The following is a 17,964-nucleotide window of genomic DNA, read 5'->3' on the forward strand; positions in this document are numbered from 1 at the left end:
CCTGCAGTAATACAGGGCCTTGATGAGGCCACAGCTTGAGTATTGTGCGGTTTTGGTTGCTTAGTCTGAGGAAGGACATTCTTGCTATGAGGAAGTCCAAATGAAGATTCACCAGACTGATTCCCAGGATGGCAGGACTGATGTGAAGGAAGACTGGATCAACTGATGGCCCTATTTCCAATCTCTAATTCTTTGACTGGAATTTACAAGAATTTAGGGGGGGAGGGGGGCAGTGCAAAATCTCCAAGAGACATAAAGTCTTGATGGGACTGGACAGGCTGGATGTGAGCAGAATGTCCAGAACTAGGGGTCATAATCTAAGAATAAGGGGTAAGCCATTCAGGACTGAGATAAGGAAGATTTTCTTCACTCAGTTGTGAAACTGTGGAATTCTCTCCCACAAAGATGTTGAGGCCAGTTTGTTAGATATGTTCAAGAGGGAGCCAGACATGATCCTTGTGGCTGAAGGGATTAAGGGGTATGGAGAGAGGTTGAGAATGGGATGCTGAAATTGCGTGATCAGTCATGATTGTGTTGAATTGTGGTGCACATTTGAAAGGTCAAATGGTCTACTCCTGCACCTATTTTCTATGTCTCGATGATTGAGAATGTCAATCTAAGTCATTCGCAAAAGAAAGAAATTATGAAATGAGGGAAACATATCTTATTTGGAATAAGCTACCTGTGTGTGATGGAACCTAATATAATTTAAGGCCTTTAAAAGAGAACTGAAGAAGTATCTGCAGAGGAAATATTTACAGGGTTGTAAGATAAAAGCTGGAAAGTCACATACTCAAAACTGTGGCTGTGTAGCTGCCTTGTAGTTTTGCACATACTGGCTGGTGTGTTAGTGCATACGAAAGCCAGTATCACATGGAGCTTGGAAATCTGCACACCCAAGAAAAATTGGGGAACCATAGCTGGGGAATGGGACTAGATACATTGCTCTAACAGAAAGCCGGCATGGACATGATGGGTTAAATGGCCTCCTATGCTGTTATCAAAACGTTATAATGGATGCGTGTTTTCATTAAGTTCAAATTTAAATTTGCTTTAAGTTGCCTTCTGTTGCAAAAGGGAGCAGAATAAGTATTTTTTGGAACAACACTGTTTGCTTTCAGAAGAGGCTTCGGTAATGCGAGCGTGTCTGTTATTGAACCATTTATTTAGTTTGTGTTTGCTTTGATTTATTCAGTTGTCTTTTTTAAGGGTAATTAGAATTGCATACTGTATTTATCATCAAATGAATCTGAAGTTGCAGTATGTCCTTCTGATTTGCAAAATTGTTTGTTTTAAGTGATTTGCAATTTGGGACTCTGCAAGATCGTATGATCACTGCAGGAAATCATTCCACCTTTGAGTCCAAATAGTTTAAAATCAGGATGAGAATATATCTGTTTATATTAATAAATGTTAGATCTGCTATGAAAATCAAAACTCTTTGCCATCTGATTATCTTCCCTTTATGAACTTATTTAAAGTTCCTCAACAATTGGCTGATTGAACAAAACTAACAGCTCACTGAAAATAACTGTTAATATGAGCCATAGCTTTTTTAATGGTGCTCTAGTTCACTTCTCCAGTTCATCCTGATGTGTAACCATCTGTAAGTATTGAAAATTGCTAATTTGTCCTTCTGTAGCTGATTTACTTTTTTTGATTTAAAAAGTTATTGATCAGATTGTGAATAAAATTTGTTAATATGCGATATGAATGTGTGTTTTGAATGTATTCATTTTGTAGTCAATAGATAATATACCATTTAGCTCAACATTTGCACATAATTGCTATCTCTTGATTTTAAACATTAAGCCTGAGAGCGCAAGGAAACTAGCATGTTTGCTTATGATTTTTTTTCTCTGTTGCCCCTTCTGTGCTGGCTTGCATTCATTTTTAACTGATATTTCACATAGTGGCTCAGCCAAAGGAACAACGACGTGTTTGGTTTGCTGATGGAATCTTGCCTAATGGGGAAGTTGCAGATGCAACAAAATTGTCAGCTAGTGGACCACCACCAACAGGACCTTTGGCAGTATCCAATGATTCTGGAAAAGAAGCTGTAACCAAATCTACAGCTTCTGAGGTAAGAATCTCATCAAAATATAGCAGTTTGTAAACCGTGCTATATAAGTATGTGCAGAAAAATACTTTTGAGATGAATTTATTCTTCAAAGTATGTTTAATCAGAAATTAGTTATTAATTCTTAATTTTCTTGGTTTGTACAATTACTGATCACTTTGCCATTTTTGGTACTACGTTAAGTTGCTGATTTATTACGTGGAAAAATGTGAACTTATCTATTCTTCCTGCCGAAGTGGATATTATTAGACTGGAGAGCAGTGCAGAATTCCAAGGTACATAATGATCTACATATTCTGGTACATAAATCACATGAAGTTGGTGCGCAGATACAGCAAATAATTGAGAAGGCGAACATACAAACAGAAAATGAGAAGGTGAAGATCATTTGGCCCTTCAAGCCAGCTGCATTCATCAATATGAAAGTTTCCCCGGCAACACAGTACCTATTCCCTCCTTTCATCTCTTTCGTCTTAAGACCGATATCTAACTCCTTGAAAACATCCAATGTTTTGGCCTTGGACACTAGTACAGAATTCCACAGGCTGCACAACTCCCCGCGTGAAGAAATTTCTCCTCTGTCCTAAATGGCCTACCCTGTATCTTTTGACTGTGAACCCTGGTTTTGGACTTCGTGATTTAAATTGGATAGAATTTTAAAGGATTCTATGAGCTTCCCCCCTCCACCTTCTAAACTGCAATGAATCATCCTAACCAGTTTAGTTTCTCTTCATTATCCTTCACTCCACCTTCACCAAAGCCTGCGCATACATCGTCTAATAACCTGCACGCAGTACTCCAGGTTGGCTCTCAAAGGCTCTATACAATTGCAGCAAGATATCTATGCCCCTATGAGAATGTGTCTAGGGTATAAGCAGGTAGGGGAAAAGTTAAGTTCTGAGTTTTGTGAAACGAGGTTCAGCTGAACATGACTCAGGTCAGATAAGAACTTGAAGTTAACAATGGGGTGCTGGAAGCAAAGGTAATGGGTTAACAAGGTGGAAAAGTATTCATTATGTAGAGTCACTTTAACGGTGTTGGAAGCATTCAGTATGTAAGGTCAGTTTAACAAGGTGAAAAGTATTCATTATGTGAAGCCAGTTAAGGTAAAGGACATTCATTATGTGACAGCAGATGGCTTGATCTCTACTGTCGACACTCGCTGATTTAACGGTCACCCAATCCATATGTATGTTGTCTGGATGTTCATCCCTGCAAAATGACTATGTAATTCATTAAGAAACTGCTGTTCGAGAGAGAAGTCCAAGAACTCGTGTCTTTATGCACGTGGGCGATCATTCTCTCTCCCTCCAGGGCCTGGAAAAAAGATGGAGGTAAAACTATACTGTTTCTCCCTCTGAGTGTTTTGTTTTGCTTCAACTGTGGGGGGGGATACGGGACAACACCTATATACACAATTCCTCTCACTATGAAGGCCAGCATTTCGTTTGTGCCTTCACTTCCTCTGCATCTGCATGTTTACTTTTAGCAACTGGTATATAAGATCTGGGTGTCATTGCACCACCCCTTCCCAGTCTTTCCTTGGTCAGATAACATGTCTTCTCTTTCTTACTACCAAAGTGGATAACTGCACACAGTCAATCTGCCATGTATTTTCCTCACTCTCACAACTTGTCTAAATCACACTGTAGCCTCTCCTCACTTCACTCTTTCATCCAATTGTGTTGTCTGCAAATTTTTTTATTGCAACATTTATATCTGAGATTGAAATCATTAATATTGTGAATAGCTGGAGTCCAAAACCTCATCCCTGTGATACATTCCTAGTCACTGCCTGCCACCCATTTGTTCCTGAAGTTTGTTTCGTGTTTGCCAATTTAGTTTTATATCCAGTAAATTAAATCCAGTCTCATGTGCTTGAAATTTACAAGCTAATCTTTTATGTGGGTCCTTTGCCTTTTAAAAGTCTTAAAAAAAAGTACAAATTCGCTATCTTCTCATATCAAAGTTGCTAGTTATATCCGCTCCAAATCCCAGTCAATTTGTCAAGTGTGATTGTTTTTTGCCTTTGGAAAATCCATGTTGATAGTGTCTGATCCTGTCACTACTTTCCAAGTACTCTGCCAATATATCTTTTCTCATGGATTCTAGCATTTTCCCCACTTACCAATGTCGGTTTATCTAGCCTGTAATTGCCTGATTTCTCTCTCATTCGTTTTTTTAAGTTGTGGGGTTATATTAGCTATTGTATAGTATGTCGGAACTGTTCCTTAATCTCTCGAATCCTGAAAGATAGTCACCAATCATTTATTATTTCAAGGGTGGCTACTACCTTAAGATCAGAATGTTATCATTTATTGGAAGGGAATTGGAATATGAAAGTAATGGTATTTAGCTTCAGTTATACAGGGTATAGGCAAGATCACATCTGCTGAAGTACGGTGTGCAATTTTGGTCTCTTTTATTTGAAAGGTAGAAATGCATGAGCAGTAGTTCAATGAAGTTGTCAGTTGAATAAACCTATGAAAGTAGTAAAATGTTATGAGGAAAGATTGAGTTGCCTGTGCTTCTGTCCATTTAAAGTTTTTTGAAGGATATAAGTTGATCTTACTGAGACAAGATCTTGGGAGGATTTGATGGTGAATTCTGGAATTATCTTGCTGCTTGTGGGAGAGATGAGAACCAGGCAACAGTTTTGTTTATAAATGTGATATTCCAGTTGCAACTGAGATTAAGATTTGTTTTGAGTCTTTGTAACACTCTCTTTCCCAGAGATTGATGGCAGCAGAATCATTGAATATGTTTAAGGTATAGGTAGGTAGATTCTTGATGAATGAGGCAGTCAAATGTTATCAGAGAGATGGAAATGTGGAGTTGAGGCCACAAGCTGGGGTTTAGCCATGACTTTATTGAATGGTGAAGCAGGCTCAAGGGGTTAATGGTCCATTCCTGCTCTTAATGCAGGAATCTAGATAAGATTGTGTATGTTTCTCTGAAACGTAATGATTAATAGGCATGGTGTGATATAATAGAGAGGATTCAGATGTCTGTTTATAATATAAGATTTATGAGTTTCTCGTATGGATGTCTTTTCAGGTTCAGTGGTGTCAATTCCTTCCGTAAATGGTGCTAGTCCCATAATTTTGAGAGTATGTTTGTACAGCTTTTTAAGGGTGATTAGTGGGAATGTTAGGCGAATGCTTGGCACTTTAGCTTTGTCTTTTGTAATCCTGTACTGGACTATATTATTGAAGAAGGTAATATTTAGAGTTACCTCCTCTGAATATTGTTTTAATTTTCCACCATTCACAACTGGATGTGACAGGACTGCTGATTTTTTTGTTTTATTTGTGGATTACATAACTACTGTATGGTATGTCACTTCCATTGTATGCCATGCATGTAATCCCATTTTGTAGTTTTGCCAGGTTGGCACTTGGTATTTAGAAATAACAATTGTTGTCCTTGGCATGCTGTTGTGCTTTGTGGTTGATTTGGCTTAATGGTAATAATGGAATGAGAGATGTACCTGGCTGTGAAATTACAGATTGTAATTACTTCTGCTGAAGTAATGCATCAGTGTCTCTCAAAGTTCAGTTTTGAACTGGAGATCTGATCTGAATTGTTCGTATTTAGTCCTTCTTGGGCAGTTCTTCTGGATCTAGAATGACTAACTATTTCCACTGTGATTAGATGAGTTCTGAAATGCCTGGCAAGTGCAGTTTGTGATGCCCAAGCTGTCACAGGGGCAGGAAGGGCTGGGTAGATGGATTGCTAAGGTTTGCAATACTTCTATCTGTAGATACTTTGCTGGGAATGTGAGGAGGCAGAGTTCAGTACCTTTCTGAATGATCCCTCTTGATTTTGCCGGAGATCTCCTCCGAGTCTGGGGACATGTTTGAAAGATGGAGATCCCTAGTGCTGTTTTATGGAATAACAACAAGTTCTTAGTAATTGTAGCTTCATTGCTACAACTTGTATCAAACACGTCATTTACATGGCTGTGCATACAAAACTGTGCCCATGTATACCTACAGAAGGCACTACATGTAGTATATGTACATCAAGCAATAATGACAATAGATGAAATTGAAAATGAATATGAAATATTGGTATGTAATTGAAGTGTTACTTACACAATATTTGTATATTGTAGTACAGGAAATTATATGGCATCAGTACCAGTGGCTTGCTTTTATTTTTGCTGTCAAAGTTGTCTTCACAGAGACTCTTTATAAAATTATCCATATTGGCAAACTGGATTTAGTTCTGGAGGATGTTTTTAGTTGAAGATAGAAAGAAAGTCATTCTCAACAAAGGTTGATGTGCTTTGGCACAATCTCTTTTTCATACAGTTACTGTTTGTTTTATTAAGTTAATGTTTTGGTGAATGAGGAAGAGAGAACTCTATCTTCACAAGTTTCAGTACTCTGATCCTCTGAATTACCAAAGCTATCCAATATTTCTTTATTTTCCTCAGTTTTGACCATCACAATGAAGCCCACAGTGATAAAAAGTTGTCTTTGTAATTCATTATTGTTTTTCTCTAGTTCCAGGAGTGGTCGTTCTATAAATGTTTTTCCTATGTACACAATGTAAGAAGGTAGACTTGTTTAAAATGTTTGTAATTTGATTCATTTAATGACTGAGCTTTTTAATTTTATTCTGTTTTAGAATATGGCTGCATCAACGACAGGCAGTACAGCTCAGATTGGCAGTCCTGTTGGAAGTTCAATTAATTTGGTCCCAGAACATGGGCTCCCACCTATTCTTATCTCCACAGGTGTCAAAGGAGGTAAGTCTGATTATTCAAATAGCTCTTCAATGATCAGCTTCTTGCTTTTGGAGTCTGATATTTGAAGCAAATTTAGAATTGAAATCTACAATCCAATTAACCATTGTTTGAGCTTTGAATAAAGGTGGGACAATGGAAACAAATAGGTTATCGAGTGACCTAAGATAGTAAAAGTTGCTTTTCTATCAATGTGTCCACTTGCTAACTTTTAAAATATTGTCCTGGTTATTATTGTATAAAAATTTATCTTGACTGTTATAAAGGGCAGATTGGTTCAGATTATTCCTGAACTCTTATCCCAGTCTACATTGAATAATTTAAGTCCTCCTTTAGCACTGCCCTACAGTTCTTTTGACTTCTCTGTAATCGGTGAATTTCTTCCATTAGTTTGTGACCTAAAATATCTACACAGTAGGTTAACGAAAAATCTGTTGTTTTTTTTAATTCCAACCAAATTGGTGTTGAAGGAAGATCAGGTGGAAGAAAGAATGGTTGGCAGTGTTGATTTTTGAGGAGAATATTGCATTGGAGAGAGAATACCTTTTTAAGGGATCAAAGACCGAATCTATTTGGTTAGAATTTCCAAATTTCTATGAAAAAATATAATTGCACAAAGGATATTAAGAGAGTGGAGTTGAATGGGGATCAGAAAGGGATCTGTGCATTGAGGACCAGTGGGTTGACTAAAATGTCAAATTACTATATTACATGCATCTTTACAAAGAATATGCTGCTGGAGTCATGGTGAATGAAGTAGTTAAAATACTGAATAAATATAGACAAGGAAATGTTTTTTAAACAAAGTGTATTTTAAAGTTGATAAGTAACTAGGAATGAATGGGATGCATCAGAGGACACAGACATAACGATGGAATTTGGAAATACTGGGCATAATAATCCATTCTTTGACTATGGAAGTGATGCCAGATGACTAGAGAAAATTTGTAATTTGGGCAAGTGTGAAATAGCTAAAAGCAGTACAGATTTCTGAAGGAGGAATCTTGTTCAATCAACTTGATTACAACTTTTCTTTTGAGGCAGCAGAAAGGTTGATCTGCATAATATAGTTAATATGGTGTAAATGGACTTCTAAAAGCTTTTTTTTATTGATTTTGTTTAGGGGATGTGGGCTTTGCTAGCTGGGCCAGATTATATTGTCCATCCCAAGGTCCTGTTGAGATGGTGGTGAGTTGTTGTCTTGTGCTGCTAGAGAGCATTTTGTGTAGGTAAATCCATATTGTCATTTAGGAAGGGAGTTCCAATATTTTAACCCTATGACTTTGAAGGAACACGAATAGTCAGTGGCTTGGTGGTGTTCTGAAGTGTTTGCTGTCCGTATCTTTCAAGGATTGTGATTTTAGAAGGAGCTTTTTAAGGAACCTTGGTGAATTCTGTACTGTATCTGCTGAATGCTACTTACTAATGCTACTTAACTGCTGCTACCATGTGTTGGTGGTGGAGGGATGAATGTTTGAGGATGTGGGGTTCCCTCTCGTTACCATGCTGCTTCATGTCATCCTTGATCAAATACAACCTTGATGTCAAGGATGATTACTCTGACTTGTGATGTTTAGCTCTCTTGTCTGTCTCTGAACCAAGACTGTAATGATGTCAAGGGTTTAGTGGTACTGGGGGAAGCTGAAAATGTGTTGCTGGTTAAAGCACAGCAGGTTAGGCAGCATCCAAGGAACAGGAAATTCGACGTTTCGGGCCAGAGCCCTTCATCAGGAAGGGGGAATGGGGGAAACCAAACTGCCCACCAGTGAGTGCTTTATTGCTAAGCAAATGTTGCTCAATAGTTCATTCTACTGAAGATAGAGTACTCTGGCGCTCAGTAATTGGCTGGGCTAGATGGATTTGTCTTTTTTGTTTTGTGGATACAACGTAACTGGGCAATTTTCACATTCAGGTAGTTGGCAGTGTTGTCGCTGTACTGGCACAGCTTGGCTAGGGGCTTGGAAAGTTCTGGAGCAAGTCTTTGGTACGACATTGGTTGAATGTTGTCAGGATTCTTGACCTTTTGCGGTGTGCGGTGTCCAGTGCCTTCAGCTATTGCTTGATGTCACTTTAGTGAATCAATTTGGCTACAGATTACCATCTATGATGTAGGGACCAAATAGATGGGGCTGAGATGGATCACTCTCATGATGCTTCAAAACCCTTCCAGAAATCTTGGCACAATTCACGTTGAGCCAAAAAATATAAGATTCAGTGCATGCTGAGTGTGAAGGCAGATTAAATCATGGCTTTTCAAAGGGACTGACTGAAAAGGATTTACTGGGCAATGGGGAAAGGCAGATGGGTTGAATTGAAATTGCTGGCTGTTGACATAGAATCATGCAACCATTGCAGCATAGTTTCAAAAGTTAAAACAGTTGTCTAAGTTTTAATGTATAGATGCTGTTGTTGTGTTTTCATATTTAATAGAATCCAATTTATCTTGTGCTGCAGTGGGGTGGGGGCAGGTGGTGGCTGGGTGGGGAGAAGGAGAAATATAATCTAGAAGTTTCTGAACTCTGTTATTTTGATTAACTGTGAAATGCTAATATTTGAGGAAACTGATTTAAGTTTTTACAATTTTTTTGTGCTAGATTATGCAGTAGAGGAACAGCCCTCTCAGCTCCCTCTCATGCTGCAATTGGAAGAAGGAGGCCCTGACCCTCTAGTTTTTGTATTAAATGCTAACTTGCTTGTTATGGTCAAACTGGTCAACTGTAAGTAATATATCATTTCTCTCATGATTTAAATCTTTTTTTGAACAGAAATCCACTTTTCAACTAAAAATGTAAAATTCACACCTAAATCAATAAGCCCATTAAATGAATTGAGATGAAGTTCTGAATCTGAGTTTTGTTTCTGTGCACTTTAAAACCTTTACTACCACACAAAGTTGGAAATCCACATTTCAATTGTCAACATAAGATCATCAGAATTAGGAGCTGCAGTGCAGGAATAGACTGTTCTGTTCATTTGATTGAGATTGTGGCTTCAACTCCATTTTTCTACCTGCATCCCCCTGCAAAGAAAAGTCTTGTTTTGAAGTCAATCACGTCTTACTTTTTTAAACATCAATTAATTATATTCCAACTTGTTCATTTTTTTATCACAACATACACTCTATCTCTGGAATCAACCTAATGAACTTTATCTGAACTGCTTCTAAAGCAAGTATATCCCTCCCAAGATCAAGCAGACCAAAACCTCTGCAGCATTCCATGCTCTCTATCAACTTAAATAATTACCAAATACCACAAAACTTGTTTTATTTTGAGTTGACATGCCAATGAGTGAACCGTGATAAAAGTAATCCTTCAGAAGTGCAGTACACAAAAGTTAAACTAATCAAGACAACAGACTTCAAAAAGTGCAAAAGGGGACCGAGTTACCTGGACTTTAAAGGTTGATTGCTGGACTTAAAATTCACATGATATGTGAGCTAAAGTATGGATACCCCTCGCTCTATTTAGGGTTTAATTAAATGATAAAATAAATAATTGATTCCATCTTTTAGTGGAGATCAAAAAGCTAGCCAGAGGCAGCAGACCTTTGGACCTCCTCCTATGCGCAGATTTAAGTTTTCTTTTTGTCAGCTTGAATTTCACTTTAAATTCTGAAAATCGTGTTAAACGTGATCTCGACGGAAAACTGATAAGTTTGGCAGATTTAGGCTGCTTCGATGCTTTTTCTGCATTTTTCTTTGCTCTGAAATGAACTGATTTTGTCCATATTCATGTGCTTCTTAAAATGTATTTTGAATGTGCAAATGCATAGATTCCTTTGAAGTAAAGGTAAAGTCATTTGGGCTGCTCTCTCGTTGGAGAGAGACGACCGGTGTTGGTTTAACAACTGAAATCAACTTAATTAATTTTCTCTCAACTACTTCTAAAGCAAGTATATCCCTCCAAGATTGGTATTGGGTAACGGCCCTCAGGTGAGGAGAGAATTTTAGAAGGAGTCCTTTGCAATAACCTCAGTCAGTGCAGGAATTGAACCCACACCATTGGCATCATTCTGCATTGTAAATTAGCAGTCTGGCCAACTGAACTAAACTAACCTTAAAGCATAACAAATAATTGAAGATAGAACAGAATCACAAAATGATTACAATTGTATGCACCTTTACTTAATCACAGTCTGTTTCAGTTGAGCATAAAATTAGACTGATCTGAAAAATATAGAATAACTACAGTATATAGTAATGCCTGGGAGCTTTTTTAAATGAATTGGGTAACAGTGGTAGTAACATAGTTCTTGGATAACTTTTAATATTGGGAAATAATATTCCCCTTTCTGCAGTCCTGATGTTTGTCACTGTCCTGCTTTTTTGTGTAATAGTAACAGGCTTTTTTAAAACTAGCTGAAAAATATGTTGCTGGAAAAGCGCAGCAGGTCAGGCAGCATCTAAGGAGCAGAAGAATCGACGTTTCAGGCATAAGCCCTTCAGGAAAGAAGGGCTTATGCCCGAAACGTCGATTTTCCTGCTCCTTGGATGCTGCCTGACCTCCTGCGCTTTCCCAGCAACATATTTTTCAGCATCTGATCTCCAGCATCTGCAGTCCTCACTTTCTCTCTTAAAACTAGTACATATTTCTTGTAATTTAACTTTGTTGAAAATTTGTAAAGTGCATTTGATAAAAAGCACCAAATTATTAAAGTACCTTATTGGAAAAGTTAATGCAAAGTGTTTTCTCAGATGTAAACAGGAAGTGTTGGTCCTTCACCACCAAGGGAATGCATGCTGTAGGGCAGGCAGAGATCATCATCCTCTTGCAGTGTTTACCTGATGAGAAATGCATCCCGAAGGACATCTTCAGTCATTGCATACAGCTTTATCAGGATGCTCTGGCAGGTATAATCAAATGACTTGGACACACTGCTCCTAATGCATTGATTTGTAATACCCTGAATTTTGTGCCAGGGCAAGTAGCAAAGAATGTGATCTGCGTTGGAAATTATTTGTCTAGTGCATAATATAATTTGACATCATTTTGTCTAATTATGCTAATTACATACAACTTAATATTGAAAATCTGTACACTGCTTTTGTATTTACACTATTTGTACATAGATGCAATTTCAAATTTTTTAGTAATAATTTATTCAGTTTACAACTTCTTCACATTTGTTGATCTGTTTATAGGTAATGTTGTGGGAGACTTGGGTCATTCCTTCTTCACCCAGAGTTTTCTTGGCAGTAGAGAACATGGTGGATTTTTGTATGTTACTGCTACTTTTCAGTCAATGCAGGATCTGATACTTCCAAACCCACCTTACCTATTTGGAATTTTAATTCAGAAATGGGAAACTCCGTGGGCTAAAGTTTTTCCCATCCGTCTTATGCTACGTCTTGGAGCAGAATATAGATGTGAGTAAGTTGACACAGATTTATAAGCCGATTTGGGCAACAATTGGAGCAACATCTTCTGATGAGTACTTTATTTTGCAGATTATCCATGTCCATTGTTCAGTGTGCGCTTTCGTAAGCCTCTGTTTGGAGAAACAGGACATACGATTATGAACCTACTTGCAGTAAGTTGTTCGTGGGCATATTCTTGGTTTCTTCTCTTGCAAGATATGTTACAGTAGTCATTATGAACAAAATTCTAGGACTAATTCACTGAAAACATTATTACCATAATACCTTTTGATAATTTGAATTTTGCAAAATTCAAATTGGTTTTAGAACTCCAGTTGTATGTGGACCTGGTTAACCCTCTTTCCTGTGTGTGTTTAGTGAAACAAGAAATGTTTTGTGTCTTAAGATTCTAGAGCAAATTCAGTGCGCTAATTGTTATTTGTCACTTGCTGCAAGTCAGTTGCTAATAATTGAAATTAAGGCAGTCTGCATTTCTAAAAGCTAGATGTTATCTTTTGGATTTTATACTCCTAAGGACTACTACTCAAAGGTTGTAAAGTTATACTTTTCAGAAGGATTTTTGTATTCTTTAATATTGATTTCATTCAATCCTATTTGTAGCATTTAATGACACCTTGGCAATATTGTTATTTATGGATTTTTTTCTCATGTGTAAATCTTATTTGCAAACTTTTGTTCTGAAATACACTTAATATATTAATATTGTACTTAAATAAAGCTCTCTCTTCAGGATTTCAGGAATTACCAGTATAAGTTACCTGTTGTGCAGGGGCTTGTTGTGAACATGGAAGTGAGGAAAACTTGTATCAACATACCCAGTAATCGATACAATGAGGTACCATATCTGGATTACTACTTATTCTTTTGTTATAAATCCAAAGGTTATTGGAAATAATTCTTATACTTGTTCTGCAGAACCTGCTAAAGTTAACTATTTGCCCTTCTGTGTTCAGCGTTCATGTTCAATTCAGCACTTATGGCCAGTAAGGCAATGAAGCTTTCATAAATTTCTAATGGAATTCTGGATAGTGCAGATAGCCCGAGGCCTATTAAGAGGCAGCTAATTCACAGAACACACACAACATTACAGCGCAGTACCAACCCTTCGGCCCTCAATGTTGCGCCGACCTGTGAAATGAATCTGATGTCTTCCATAGGAAAGTACCAGATTTCCTTGGAAGGATGCATTAAGTATTTCATTCTGGGATCGTCTAATCTACAGTACTGCAGATGGATTTCCTATGAACAGAGCAGAAAGGAAGCTAGCATTATTCTCAAGTGTCTCAAGGAAACAATTGTCTGCCTAAACGTGGTGCTGTCTGGCTATAAAGTAGTTGACAGAACAGAATAAAAGTAGTTCATCTTGTTGTCCTTTTTGCTCCCAATGCAAGCCTCCCACATCTGCTGCTCCCGCGTTCATCCTTTGTGCTTCGACCCCAGTCTTCATCTCACCTCCCCAGACCCCTCATAGTTTGCACAGATGCTTTCTGCAACCTGTCCTGTAGTGTCTGGATGAGGCTGCCATGTTTCATAGATAATCACTCTGGTACTATTCAGTAATGTGTAGAACAATAGAGTCTATAATTTTAACACTGTCACTCCTGTTGACTAGAAGGGCATCAGTGAAGTTAGCATGCATTGTGGCAGCTGGTGTGGTACCACTGATGTCTTGTCTTGGTTGCGGGAGCAGCATGGGCTGGTTGTAAAACATTACGTTACCTTTTCATTATGGGGATAAACTTGTTAAATTTGCCATGTGCTACACATATACAAAATAGAAATAGTGACTTTGTGAATTTCCCGTAGGTTTAACTTTTTTGAAACATGTTCGGAAGGTTTTTGACAGCTGGCTTATTTAGTAGCCAATGGGGATTTTTAACGCCAATCATAGTCATGAGCCCCATGTTGGGCAACTGTTTTAATTTAATATTTATTCATTTTTATTAAAAACATATGAAGAACTGTGAATAATGGCCCTTTTCACAATGACAAACATGATCACAACTGAACAGGGACTTCCAGGAGAGCCTGCCTATTAATGCAGACGTTCATTTGAAGAAAATATTAAACAAGTAAATAAATATGGAACGTGGGAGTAAACCTGTAATGTTATGATGATGCTCCTCAAAAAATTTTTTTAGCATCTGCAAGAAATCATATTTAAAAACCAATACTATGTATTTCTTTTTTATAGATATTTTTATTGGAAATTTAACACTTTTACAAGTTTACAAAAATAAACAAAACTCTCAAGTACAAACATTGATATACAATTTAAATCTTAAATAATAACCAAAATTTAACAAAAGAGGAATACCGAGGGAAAAAAAACCCAAAAATCAACTAACTACTAATCTAACCTACAACTAACCAGTGTGTATAATTAAGTCTCTTACATTATTCAAATAAGAGAAAGAAAGAAAAAAAAAACAATAGATAACACAGAAATTGGATAGCGAGATACATGCTCGGAATGTGTGAACATCAAATGTAACAAAACCCATATTCGTGGGGATTCCTCTACCAAGGGGCCCCGGACCAGCCAGGTTCGCAATCTCAAATAAAAGCTCTTGTTAGGATAGCCGAAATATCTGTATTTATATAATTCAAGAAGGGCTGCCATATTTTATGAAATAATTTGGTCTTTCGGTGCACCATATTTGTAAGGAAGTCAAGGGGTATACATTCCATAATTAATCTGTGCCAATTTGAAAGTCCAGGGGGGCCCTCAGCCACCCAGTTTACCAAAATATTTTTCCGTGCACAGAAAGGGAATAGAAAATAATCTCTTCCCGTGCATATCCAGGGAGGGTATGTTCGAAAAGCTCAAAAGGAGAGATCCAGGGTCCACTTTAATTTCCATTCCTAAAATTTCTATCGGGGTACTTTCTACTTTAGTCCAGTATCTACGTTATATTATGACAGGTCCATAGGCAATGTACAAGAGTGCCCACCTCTATTTTACATTTGGGACACATTGGAGATGCGCCTGCCTTAAATTTTGCCAATTGATTCGATGCTATATGGGCCCTATGAAGTATCTTCAGCTGGATAGCCTGAGTTCTGTTGCAGATGGTGATTCTTCTGGCGTTTTCCCAAATGTCATTCCACGTTTCTATAGAGATTTCTAGTCCCAAATCCTGATCCCATGTTTTAAGCAGATTGTCCATATCTCCCGATACTTCATGTAGTAAATGATAAATAGTACTGACAGAAGATACCCCCATTGGTCATAGCACTCTACATTCTCTATCTGATTTATAAAGACTATCTAATAACATAGTGTTCTTCTGTATATAATCTCGAATTTGGAAGTATTGAAAGAGGTCTCCAAGAGGTAATCCGAATTTCTGACGCAGCTGTTCAAAAGACATCAGGACCCCTTCTTTAAATAGGTCCCCTAAACATGAGGTATTCCTGGATCTCCAGAGTTTAAAAGTGGCATCTGTAAATCCCAGTTGAAATCCCCATGCTCCCACTATCGGAGCATAGGGGGATGTTTTATGTGAGTTGCCCTCATTTTACCGCATTATATTCCAAGCTTTAATTGTGTTTAGTATTTTCGGGTTTTTACAGTGATCCGTAATGATTTTCCTCTTGTCTGAAAATAAAAGGTTAATAAGCGGGCATTTTACTTGAGAAGCCTCAATGTCCAGCCAGATTGATTGGGCCTTGTCTGACCCGCAATCAGCTATGTAACCTAATAGGGAACTTAACTGCTATTTCCTAAAATCTGGGAAGTCCAATCCTCCCCTTGCCTGTGGAAGCTGTAGCTTCTTCAGCTTAATGAGGGGCCATCCATGAATCCAAATAAAGGAACCCAACCAGCCATATAATCTACGTAGTGCCAGCCTCTGCAGCATCACCGGAAGCATTCTCGTAGGGTATAGGATATGGGGGCAGGACATTCATTTTAATTAGTGCTATTCTACCCAGCCAGGAAATTGGAAGGTCTCCCTGTAGCTGGAGGTCCTGTCTTATCCTTTCCAGTAAATGCACAAAGTTAGCCTTGTATAACTGACCAAATACTGGGGTAATAAAAATGCTTAAATATAAGAAACCCTCCAGGGACCACCGAAAGAGAAAGTGGGATCCATCCACTAAGTGGGGTATCATAGCAAGGCCACCCATTGGCATAACCTTCGATTTTGAGAAATTAATTTTATAACCTGAGAATGCTCTAATTGTATTAACTTGGATTAAGCGAGGCACGGACATCAGAGGATTACTGAGGAATAGAAGAACATCATCTGCATAAAGGGTAATTTTATGTTTACCTGTACCAATCCTCGGGGCCGTTATATTAAGATCAGCCCGTATAATTTCTGTTAGTGGTTCAATTATTAGCGTAAATAACAATGGCAAGCGAAAACATCCCTGACGGCAGCCCCTATCCATGTTGAAGCTATCCGAGCCTAATCCACTGGTAACCACAACTGCTTTGGGATCATTATACAATGTTGAGACCCATTTGGTAAACACCTTTCCAACGCCAAACCTTTCCAATGTGTAAAACAAATATGACCACTCAACCCTATCGAATGCCTTTTCTGCCTCTAATGAGACGACTATTCCTGATATCTTTCCCTGATGGCAGGCTTGAATCATATTCAAAACCCCTTCTAATATTATTGGATGATCTGCCCTTAATAAACCCCGTCTGATCCTCCTTTATGATATGTGGCAATACCCTTTCTAGTCTCCATGCTAATGTTTTAGAAAGGATTTTAAAATCTACATTTAGCAAGGGATATTGGTCTGTATGATGCGCAATCTTCTGGGTCCTTTCCTTTATTAAGGATAAGAGAGATTCGCCTCTTTCAATGAAGGCGGGAGACAGCCCTGACTGTATGTGTAGTTATATGTCCATAAGTGGACCAGCCAATATTCCTGTAAATTCTTGATGGCATTCAGCTTGAAAGCCATCTGGGCCAAGTGCCTTACCGCTCTGAAGTTGCCTGATTGCATCAAGTATTTCTTGGACTGTTAGGGGAGCATTTAAGACAGACACCTGTTCTGGAGTTAGGTCCAGAAATGTCAAATTTTTAAAAAATGATTACATCCTCCTAGTCCTGTCTTCACAATCCTGCGATTTTATATAAATCAGAATAAAATTTTCTAAAGATTGCGTTAATCCTTTTATGATCCTGAGTCAAAATACCTGTACTTTCCTTGATAGACGTGATAGTTTGAGGGGCCTTTTTTTCCCTTTGCAAGAAATGCTAAGTATCTAGCCAGTTTGTCGCCAAATTCATATAACCTTTTGTTTTGCAAATAATATTTCCCTCTTAGCCGTTTGGGTAAGCGTGGTGTTTAGAGCTGTCCTAAGGGCCGTGATCCTTTGCAATTTGATAATAGAAAGTCTATCAGCGTATGCTGTTTCAGCTGCTTTTAAGCGAGTTTCGAGCAGACGCTGTTGTTCTCCCTTTAATTTTTTCTGGGTCGCTGAGTATGAGATGATCAAACTTCGTGCATAAGCTTTGATGGTCTCCCACATTATTGATGGGTTGCTAGCCGTACCTAAATTAATTTCTAAAAAAGTTTTAAATTCTTGAGAGAAGTACTTTACAAATTTACTATCTGTCATCAGGAAGGGGTCCATACGCCAATGCTGAGGACATGTCCCGTTGTTCCTCGCCTTGATTTCCATATGTACAGCAGTGTGATCGGAAATTGCTATACTACCTATTTTACAGGATGATATGGAATTTTTAAAAATCGAGGGGGCAAAAAACATATCCATTCTGGTAT

The 17,964-nt window shown here is 38.0% G+C and overlaps 1 protein-coding gene across 3 annotated transcripts in view; it reads left to right on the forward strand.

The window, feature by feature from the left end:
• LOC132819096 (zinc finger FYVE domain-containing protein 9-like) overlaps positions 1–17,964 on the forward strand; it is a 133,606-nt gene that overhangs the window by 103,635 nt on the left and 12,007 nt on the right. For all 3 annotated transcript variants that reach the window (XM_060830457.1, XM_060830458.1, XM_060830459.1), the window contains 7 exons: positions 1,914–2,083; positions 6,716–6,836; positions 9,428–9,550; positions 11,530–11,685; positions 11,977–12,201; positions 12,283–12,365; positions 12,944–13,048. In XM_060830457.1, the coding sequence (XP_060686440.1) occupies positions 1,914–2,083; positions 6,716–6,836; positions 9,428–9,550; positions 11,530–11,685; positions 11,977–12,201; positions 12,283–12,365; positions 12,944–13,048 (983 nt within the window). The remainder of the gene's footprint in view (positions 1–1,913; positions 2,084–6,715; positions 6,837–9,427; positions 9,551–11,529; positions 11,686–11,976; positions 12,202–12,282; positions 12,366–12,943; positions 13,049–17,964) is intronic.

The sequence above is a fragment of the Hemiscyllium ocellatum genome, chromosome 9 (assembly GCF_020745735.1).
Source record: "Hemiscyllium ocellatum isolate sHemOce1 chromosome 9, sHemOce1.pat.X.cur, whole genome shotgun sequence".
Lineage (NCBI taxonomy): Eukaryota > Metazoa > Chordata > Chondrichthyes > Orectolobiformes > Hemiscylliidae > Hemiscyllium > Hemiscyllium ocellatum.